This window comes from Lontra canadensis, unplaced genomic scaffold (genome assembly GCF_010015895.1).
Source record: "Lontra canadensis isolate GAN:19392208 unplaced genomic scaffold, GSC_riverotter_1.0 scaffold58, whole genome shotgun sequence".
NCBI lineage: Eukaryota > Metazoa > Chordata > Mammalia > Carnivora > Mustelidae > Lontra > Lontra canadensis.
Window position 1 is genome coordinate 10,301,134 of NW_022631052.1, and position 10,322 is coordinate 10,311,455.

The 10,322-nt window shown below is 60.0% G+C and overlaps 1 protein-coding gene across 2 annotated transcripts in view; it reads right to left on the minus strand.

The window, feature by feature from the left end:
• Positions 1-1,058: 1,058 nt before the first annotated feature.
• Positions 1,059-10,322, minus strand: part of CDK2AP1 (cyclin dependent kinase 2 associated protein 1) — a 10,139-nt gene continuing 875 nt past the window's right edge. The window contains exons 1-4 of one of the 2 annotated variants that reach the window (XM_032876434.1): positions 6,879-7,000; positions 5,903-6,000; positions 4,207-4,333; positions 1,059-1,835 (exon numbers count right to left, since the gene is read on the minus strand). In XM_032876434.1, coding sequence (XP_032732325.1) covers positions 1,768-1,835; positions 4,207-4,333; positions 5,903-5,971 — 264 coding nt within the window. In that variant the 5' untranslated portion in view covers positions 5,972-6,000; positions 6,879-7,000 and the 3' untranslated portion in view covers positions 1,059-1,767. Of the gene's footprint in view, positions 1,836-4,206; positions 4,334-5,902; positions 6,001-6,878; positions 7,001-10,322 lie in introns of those variants that run through there. The other variant, XM_032876433.1, reaches the window with a different exon arrangement.

The following is a 10,322-nucleotide window of genomic DNA, read 5'->3' on the forward strand; positions in this document are numbered from 1 at the left end:
AGCTTAAGCATCGTGTGCAAGGCTCTGGAGGCCGGTCGCAGCACCTAGGACCCATCCCCATGCGGACCTCCATTCAGAAGGTAGCCATGTGCCTGGAAGGGTACATGACAAGCGGTAACAGTGGAAAGAGAAATTTGGGAGCTGTAGACAGCAGAGACAGAGGCTTCAATCTGTCTCCTCTCTTGAGCTTTTTGGAATTTGTGCATGAAACAGACACAGATATGCCCACTCCCTTGAGTCCCTTACCTGCCTTTGGACCCGTCGTGGCTGGGCCCTTCCCTCCTGCCTGCAAAACTGACCCCATCCCTCCTTTGTCTCAGTCTCCAGGTCACCAGGGATGGTGGTGACCAGGGCTTAGTGCCTCAGGAATGGAGTAAAAATCACCACCAAATCCCTTTGGGGGTTGCTGCTGGGGCTCACCCCACAGTCTCAGCACAGCCAGCGCAGGCCAGCCTTCCTGAGCACCACGGCGGCGGATTGTCCCCGGGCACCAGAGAAAGCTCACCAGAGGCCACCTTGTAGGAGAACTAGACTCCTGGAGCAGCCCGGAAATGCTCACAGGACAAGCATCTGGAAGCTGAGAACGGCCTCACTGTGGGCAGGCGGCGGAAGAGTCAGTAAGACCCCCTCCACTAATGTTCCTGCTCACTTCCCTGGCGGGCACCGATGTCCACAGCAGTCACGATGCACCAGGATGCAGCTCTGCCTGACCCCCACCTTCCGACTTAGGCAAACAACTGCCTTCCTCGGCCCAGGATGTTTCGGCCATCGGCACACAAAACGTTTCTGGGACCAGGTGGGCAAACCCTCTGGGGCAGGGATCTCTCTCTCTCTTTGAAGGAGCTGTTTTTCGTTTTGTTTTGTTTAAAAAATTTTATTTTTAAGTCACCACCACGTGCGACGTGGGGCTCGAACTCACAAGCCCCAAATCAAGAGTTGCACCTCTAGGGACTGAGCCGGCTAGGTGCCCCCAAGGAGCTATTTTTTTTTAAATATCACTTAAAAAAAATACACAAAAAAACAAACATTTAAGAATTCAAGGAACCCACACCTTAATACAAATTGTTAATGAAAATAAGCTTTATTACATCAAGTAATAAATACATACAAAGATGCAAACAGTTTTAGTCATTTTTCTTCCAGATGTTTAGATCACCTTACGGGAAAAGCAGAACTGACATCCACACACAGTCTTGGCAGGAAAACTGGAGGGTGAGGGGGTTCTTGTTAGGTCAGGTTCGGTAGGGTTGCTCTCTCTTCTGTATTTATAACTTGTGCATTTTTTAAAATTGACCTCAAAGCACTCATAGTCATGCAAGCAAATGCTTAAGCACAAAAGAAGTTATATTAAGCGGAACACACACCGTGGGGCAAACGTATGCACTCAAAAAACAAAACAAACCAAAAAAACCCTCAGAGTTGTATTAGCTTATGAAAAAGAACGGAGAACAATCTGGGTAACGTAACTGGGAGCTCTGCTGTGAGATAGATATCTTTTACGTGCATCTTTTAAATCAATCTTAGGAGAAAAACAAAAACAAAAAAAAAACAAAAACCCCTGGGTAATTCCCAACTATTGAAAATGTAAATCCTAGTCCACTGCAAAATATTTCTCAATCTCAGAGCCTCATGAACCACGGGAGGGACGTGGGAAGGAGAAACCAAACTGTTACCATTTTGAAAGCAAGAGTTTCATCTGAACATGGGAGATGAGCTGTAACTTCTGGTCTTAGACAAAGACGGAAAACCTTCTGCGCTGATCGGCAGCTAGGATCGGGCATTCCGTTCCGTTTCCGCCAAGCACTCTCGAACCAGTCCTCGGGCGTGAATGATGCCTGGAGGAGAAACAGAGGCTGAGGTCCCGCAGAACCCACTCCCGGAGAGGAAGAGGGCCCCGTGCAACCCAGCTGAAAAGCCCTCACCCTGGAAGGGACCTCGAGACCTGCATCCAAACCACCCTGCAATTCCGGCGGTTTGAAAACCCCACCTCGAAGGCCTTCCCTCCTAGCCCAGACTCCTCTTCATGGCTCCTACCAATCCCTTCCCTCACACCGGGGATGACCAGCAAGCTCTCTTGGCAGGTCAGGCCGTCAGAGGAAGGTGCGTCTCCACCTGCTTTCAGTAAGCCTGACCCACTCTGCAGAGTCCAAGTCTTCCAATCGTGATTTTTCTCTGGCTTCTTCATATTCTAAGTCCTAGAAAGGGCTTGTCCAGTGTCCAGCCTGCACAGTTAGGATGCAAGACTGCTCGTTTATGTCCAACCTTGTTCTACTGTCACGTTGCCCGCCGGGTGCCGAGAGCACCTTCCGCCCCATCACTCCCCTGCCTGTCTCCTCTCTCTGGTTTGCTGGCTACCATTTGGTTGTTGAGTTGGTTTTTTTGTTGTTATTGTCGTTGCCTTTAGTGAATGCGATGAGATACTAATCTCGTTTTAAAAGGCACAAAGCATGTACTCCTTCTGAGAGGGGACAGCCGGAGGGCATTGTGAATGACATCTCCATGTCACGCAGGTGGCCACGTCCCACATATCTTATCTGCGAGCTTCAGAAGACTTTTTTCCAGAAAGGGCCAGATGAGTAAATATCTCAGGCTTTGCAGGCCACCTAGGCTCTGTCACAACCGTTCAAGCAGCCACTAGGGAAGCAATGGGTGTGGCTATCTTCCAATAACCCTTTACTACCAAAGCTGAAGTCTGAGCTGCAGATCAATTTCACGTGTCACAGAATCTTTTTTTTCTTAAGATGTTATTTATTTATTTGACAGAGACACAGTGAGGGAGCGAGCCCAAGCAGGGGGAGCGGGAGAGGGAGAAGCAGACCCCTGCTTAGCAGGGAGGCGGACACGGGGCTCGATCCAAGGACTCTGGGATCATGACCTGAGCCAAAAGCAGACGCTTAACGACTGAGCCACCCAGGAGCCCCAAAGAATCATCTCCCACCATTAAAAACTAAAAAACATGCTTGGCCTATCAGTTATAGTTTGCTGACCTACCTACCCATGAGCCTTTATGACCCTTTATGACCCTTCTTTACCCTGCTCGGACATGAACTTGCCTAGCCTGGACTCGGCTACTGGTGAGCGTGACCGTGGGACCAGCTGTTCACACAGCACTTGCCCTGGAGCCATCACAAGGCACATGCATCGGCTGCCCTGAACCCACTGGCTTTTTAGGGTGACTGCAGATCACCTATTAGACTCTGGGGTCCAGCTTCTTCCCAGGGATTTCCACACGGGTGGCCAGAACTCCAGATGTCAGGACTGTCTTGCTTCCCCTGACTCCAAACAGAGGTCTGGACACAGAATGATGCTCACCCGCCCCAGCCCCCGGGGGTGGGTCGGGGTTCACCCCCCCACACCAACAAGCCCTGTCCACGACGGCTTCATAAACACCAGGGAAGCCCACTGCTGTACTCAGCCAGCCTCGCCCACCACTGTGGAGTCCTGGCCTCCGCAGAAGCCCCCCTTTATGCCCCAGATTCACTCCAGACTTGCCTCTGCAGCCTTCCTCGGAAACACCAGATCCCTCCCGAAATTAATTTGCACCTAGGCCACCGCTGTTCTGCACCGCCACCTTCTAGAACAGAAATGCTCTTCTCCCCTCCACCCCGGTGACTTCGCGAGGAGCCAGCCGATTTCATGCCCCATCCCAGCAGCTCCGATCAGCTGGTCAGTCACATAGTCACGTCTTCACGTGAGTCAAGGGTTTTCTGTGACATCATGCTCCTGTCCGCCCTCTGCAGTCACCAAGAACTTCAGAGCGTTCCTGCTCTCCCTCCCAGACTAGCAGGGACCCAGGCACTCCCTCGGGCTCTGCTCCAAAGAGCGGACAGCAGGGGGCAACACAGGACCCAGGACCTCACGACTCCATGTCCCCAGCCCGCCCAGAGAAGGAAAAGCCTGGCGCGTCTGGCCTCCTGCAGCTCCCTGGGCCCAGCAGCAGCCAACAGGGCCAGAGCAGGCAACAGACAAAACAGCAGGATCTGGGCTATAAAGATTCCTTTTTTAAAGCATACAGACCCTCCCGGGAGGCACACGAGGCCCTCCCGTCAGATCCCAAGAACACCTTCATCCCACGGCCCACCCCCGCCCTTGTGGAGGCCTCCACACCGGATTAACAATTTGAGAGCCCCTGAGGCACAGGGGACCTCCCCACACACCCCGCAGGGAGGCGGCACCCGTCAGGGGAGTCTGGGTCCCACTACTTACCCCGTTTTAGTCTCTCCATGGCACTCTTGCTCCCAGCGTACGTGGGTCTGATCTCTTTCCCCAGCTCCTCGATGATGGCCAGCAGCTCAGCATACTTGCTTTGGGGTACTTGGCTGTTCCCTGTTCCCTAGAATCAGAAGGAAGAGCTTACATGAACCGATCCCTAACCTCACCCCAAGGCCAAAGTCAGGACCGCACCGTACGCCAGCCACAGCGAGGACAGGGCAGGGAGAGGCCTGGCCCTGAGGCGGCTCCTGGAGGCAGGGCAGCCTGGCCTAGTCTCCCGGAGCGGCCGTCTGTGCCGGGGCCAGGCTGGTCCACCCTGAGGGGTAACCGCAGACCAGAGAGCTAGGCCTCTCTGATGTCCTCCTGCAGAGAACGAAACCACCAGCAGCCTCCAGAAGGCTTGTAACATCTCAGGAGAAAAAAGGACCGGCTTGGCTCAGCAACCACCGGGTACTTCCCAGGACCCAGGTCGATGCGCACGTACATCCCAGGGGAGGACGGTCCAGAGCACGGGGGGAGACGGGGGCCACACCTGGGGTCAGCAGGACTACAAAGACTTGCCAGAGACCGTCCGGACACAACACCGAAGTGTTTCAATTCACTCATTCGCCCCCTCCGCCGGCAGGGCTCACCCCACAAAACCCCTTTTTCTCTAGACCCCACCCATAGCCCAAGTAAGCACCCCGATGAGTGAGGCTGGGGTCCCCTCGGGCCCCCCCACAAGGCCCTCGCCTACTCCTCCCTCCTCCTCTGCCACCTCCGTGTCCTGCCTCCAGGGCCTTCCTCCTGTCCTCGCTCAGCTCCCCAGCACCCTCCGGGCATCGCCTCCTGGCCCGGCGGTCCTCCCCGCCATCCTCCCACTGCCACTTTCTCCGGCGGTCCTGGCCCAGGTCCCTCATTGGCTCCTGGGACAGCACGGCCTGGCGCGGCATGGCCGGCCTCCACCCTCTCCCCGGGACAGCCTCCGCGGCGACCCTAGAATGCCGCTGCGTTCCAGTGACGGCAGAGAACCCGACGGCAGCTCCGGCCAGAGGGCACCGAGGCGTGCGGCCTGGCCAGGTCCATCCACCGGCGACAGCCAGTGAGGCCCGTGCCAACATCGACCCCGCTGGGCGGTGAGGAAGCAGATCTCTACGAGGCTGCCAAGCAGGGGGCAGAACCACAGAGAACCCCCGTGGCCCAGCTCAAGGATCCCCATTCCCGATGATGCACAACTGGGCTCCAGAAGGATAGGGCCCTGTCCTCCTCTTTGCTGGGGCCACGACCTGAAGGGAGGGAGTGAGAACAGGGTCTGTTCTCCCCTGCCCAGGCACAGATCCAGAGCCCAGGTCAGGCCTCACTTCCTCAGGAGTCCAGTCCAGAGACCCCTGCCACAGGGACACATGTGGCCAGCGGCCCCAACAGGGTGTGCAGCCCTCAGGCCTTCCCAGCCTCTCCTCGGGCTCTCCGCCCCCCACCTCTCAGGACCCCCGTGAAACACACATCCCACCCCTCGCTCTGAAGCCTCGAGGCTTGAGACTGGAGGCTGGCCAGGGCCGTGGTGAAAGTCCAGATGACCGTTCCATCCCGTCACGTCTACTGTGTCCGTCCCAGCTGCTCTCCTGCCCGGATGGTGGGAAGCATGTCCCCTTGGTGCCCAGGCCAGCCCCATGGCCCCTCCCGCCCGTCATACATCCCCCCACTGCCGTACCTGGGTGTAGCCGAGAGACGGAGGCCCGTAGTCGCTCAGCAGCTGGCGGTACTGGGAGGATGTCGCCATGCTGGTGGAGGGCGGGTGGACGCTCCCAGCTACGGGGGACAAGAGAAGAGTCAGCGATCGTGTAACTGTACCCAAAGCAAAGACTCTGGGTCCTGCCACAGTACCCCTACCCCAGGACCATGCCAAACAGCAGTGTTTTGTCCTCAGAGGACAGAGACCCCACTCCCGTCCCCTGGTTCGGCGATGGCCGATGCTCAGCCCAGATGACAGGAAGGTGAAGCGAGCAGGTCGCCACTCCTCATTCCCACCAGCACAGCGGCCGCCGCGCCCCAACCACCAGGCTCGCTCCTGGCCGCGAGGTCGGGATCGGTAGCAAAGATGAAATCTGTGGCTACCCTTGGCCTAATCCCTGCCGCAGGGGCCCACCTGCTACTGGGGCTGGTCTACACGGCGCGTGCCCGGCCCCCCGCCCACGTCTGCTAAGGGAGACAGGGAGGGTTCCGAGGGCCGGAGACCTCCCCACTGCGGGAGACCGGCTCCCTGGACCCCAGGTCCGGAATCTGGAGTCTATCACCGTGTGTCTGCGTGTCCTCGGTCGCCCTCCGTCTGCCTGAGCCCCTGTGGTTCCCTCCCCAAAGAGGGGCCAGGACCCGCGACAGTCTGCTCCTACGGCTGGATGGCTCCCACCCCAAGAGGGGAGGGACAGGGCCCCGTCTGTGGACGGCAGCACTCAGACACCCCGTCCCTCAGCGGCGAGGGAGCACGTGGGGACAGGGCCCGGCTCGGAATGGAGTCTCCGGGCCGGGGGTGGGGGGGTGGGGGGGGGGGGGGGAGTCATCAGCGGGGAATTTTCCGGCTCCAGCTCGGTAGCCGGAAGCGTGCAGACCCATAATGGCGGCCAAGTGGCCATTAGCGGGTAGAGGATGTCCTGCAGAATTACAAACAGCGGTAACCATGGAGAATTTACCTAGCCCTCCTCGGCAGCCGACCGCCTGCCTCCACGCCCAGCCGAGGAGCAGCTCCCCCTCTGCCTGCCGCCCCCAGAGCCACACGGTCTCTCAAGCACACGGCGCACTACGCAGACTTGGCCCCGGGGATGGACAGCTGGTGCCAGGCTGGCCAAAGCGACCAGCTGCTCATCTGGTGCGAGCAGGGGAGGGGACAGGGAGGAAGGACGCTCGGGAGCTCCGGCTGCCGGAGTGCAAGGGGCCCTCGGGGAGCCCTGGAGGCCCGCACCGGGAAGAGACACACAGTCTGGAGAGGGTGGGCGTTCTCCTGAGCCACACGCCACAGGACAGGCTGGCACCCCGAGCCCTGTCCCTCTGTCCTTCTGGCCAGTAGCTGGGAACAGCTCTGTACCTGAGATGTCCTCCTTGCTCTCAGGCCTGCCCCGATTTTACCTCTCCCACCCCAAGCCGGGGCCCCGGTTTAGGCTCCAATGTGGGGTGCCCAGTCAGGGAACATGGTTCCTGCCGCCTCTCAGCTGGTAAGAGGGCACATCACGGGGCCTGTCCTCGCCCCAGTCGCCACACCTCTCAAGCAGGGACGGTGAGACACCTGTGCTACGGGGCCCACAGTGCTCAGGCAGGGGATGAACCACCAGCAGTACTGCGACCTCCATCCAAGGCAACCACAGACGTGCAGCGGCTGGAGCACAGGGACAGGGTGGGGTGGGTGCCCCCCCAAGGACCCCTCACCACAGCAGCCAAATGCCAACTTCCCGAACCTCCTGATGTGGGCAGTGAGTGTGGTCTTTGCAGCCCCAGATCCGGGTTCCAGCCCTGACTGCCACAAGGTATCACACCTCTCTGGAAGGCCAGGACGCTAAGTGCAACCCCAGGGGGGTACACACCCCTGCAGAGCAGCCCAGGGTCTAGGACATTCCGGGTTGAGGGCAGGAGATGAGAGGGACTCGGGAGCTCACTCCCTGAACCGCCCTCACCTCTTGTTGCTAGTCCAGTGTTTCTCACCTCCCTGCCTCCTGTCCCATCCGCTTTCCTACAGACGAGTGCCTGGACCAGGACTTGGTCTGGCTGTGACCTTGGAAGAGACCTTTCCCTCTCTGGGGTTCAGTTTCTCCACCTGTTTGAGGCAATGGTTCCCAACAGAATGTCTAAAACCCCAGTCTTCCATGGGTCTAGGGTTAGGTCGAGGGGGTGGATGCTAAGAGAGAGGGAGGAGAAATCACCTGGTTGGGTGGGGGGCTGGGGTCAGACAACAGCTGAGGGCTTGCCTTTCCCATCACCAGGTGACATGGTAGGTGACCCCAATAGTGTGTCAGTGCCAGTCTCTTACTCTGCTGAACAGGAGGGGGGTGTGTGTGAGGCCCTGGGGAGAGTTGGCAGAAGGGCCCTGAGTTCTACTCATGCCCACTCCTTCCGGCAGACATGGGGAGGGCCAGTGCAGCGGACTGCAGGAGGCCAGGGAGAAAACCAGACTGGGTGTGAGCACGGCAGTCTCCGAGCATCACAGACAATGCACGCAGTGTGCGGGGACCAGGGAGGGCCCGGAGCCGAGGGAGGGATTGGCAGAGGCCAGCAGCTCCTGGGGCCAGGCGCAGCTCCCCGCCCCCACACCAGACAAAGAGCGGCCTGGGCCTGGGGAGCTGGCGGCCTTCCCGCCACTTGGGGCGCCTGGGGGGGGGTGGGATGTGCTCTCCGGCGGGGAGGCGGGGGCTTTGTCTAACTCCGCCACTGCCACCGCCGGCCAGGCCGCGGCTTGGCAACCCGCGAGCAGGAGGCAGTGCTGGAGGGCGTGAGGGATGATGACAAGGAAGCCGGAGGAGCGGCAGCGGAGAGTCCATCTTGGATGCAAATGGCAGGGGGAGGCTGGGGCTTTCTGAAGGGTCCATGGGGAGGCGCGCAGCCCCCCACCGTAACACCAGATATCTGGGGACCTCAGCAGTCCTCCTGGCAATCAGCACAGAGGAAAACCTGTGCACAGGTGCCAGCCAGCCCAGCACAGGGCTGCAGGGGTCCTGAGTGGGTGCCCCTGTCACTTGACCCCAATCCCCAAAGGTCTCAGTTTAGGACACCTGCCTCAAGGCCAGGCCTGAGATTTCCAGGGTGCCCAGGCTGGCAGGAAGACCTTCTGGCCTGCATACCCCAGAAACGGATGAGGCAAGCAAAGAGAAATCTTATCTGGACCACAAAGCCTGTCTCTGTAAGGTCTGCAGACCCCAAAGGTGGTGCGAACATTTGAGAAAATAGTGGCTGTTGGCTCTTGGGACGCAGACCCCAAATTTAACCAATTCAACTTTGCCTCCACTGGCACCCTGAATCTTAACCCTTTCCAACACCCAAATCTGTGTCCTATAAGTTGAAATACATATAGATAGACAGACTGATTTCCTGGGTCCCTCTTCAGCTTTTTGGAGTTATAGAGTCACCGTTTGGAGACAAGGCCCAAAACTCGCGGCCAACTGCCAACGTGGCATTTCTGACCAGCAAGGCCAATCCCCACCCCCACCAGGCCTCTGCCCCCTCCCCCCTCCAACGCGCCTGCTTTTTTGGAAGTCAGCTGCCAAGTGTCTAAAGGAGAAAGACCCAAGCAAGGGGAAAAGCAGATCACACCCTAACCTCACCATCTTCCTTCCCCCACCCCAGGTCTCCCTGGATCCCTGGGGCAAGCTCCGGGGCACAGCCTGGAGCCGCCTGACAACTTCTGGAGGAGTTTCCTGGGATCGCCGGGCTCCAGCCCCCGGGAAGGGGGAGGACGCCCCTCCACTCCGGCTTCCGCAGAAGGGGCCTTCGAAGCCCAGACTTGGGGGCTCCGAGATGCGGGGGTCTGGGCTGAACGCCGCCCTCACCCACCGCCCGCAGGCACTCAGAAGCCCCCGGTCTTCTCCAACTTCTGTCACTCCGCGCACGCCTGAGGGGACATCCGGCGTGCCGCGTTGCGGGCACCCCAGCTCCGGCGCGCCGGACCGAGCCCCCACGGATGATCGAGTCCCCCGCACCGCCAGTGACCCCAGCGGCCCCGCGCGCTCAGGGGGAGCCCGCACCCGGCACGCTCGCCGCCCCCGCCCTGCCCACGCACGGCCTGGCCTGGCTCGCCTGCACCCCTGCAGCCCGCTCCCCACCCAGCCCCGGGCCCGCGCCCCCTGCTCCCCAAGGGCGACCCGGGCCCCGCGCCCCGCTCGCGGCGTGGCCCGGCCGCTCCCGACTCCCGCCGGCAGGGGCCCTCGCCGAGCCGCCCAAAAGCCAGAGGAAAAAGGAGCAGAGAAAAGCCTCCCCCGCCCTCGCCCGCCGCGCTCCCCGCGATCCCTCGGCCGCCGGCGTGGGGGGGACCTCGGCGGCCGCCCGCGCCCCCGGCCCCGGCCGAGCCCCGCCGCGGCACGGGGCGCCCCCGCGAACTTTGGCGGCGCGGGCGCCGGAATCATGGCGGCGGCGGCCGCGCTGCCCCGGGCCGG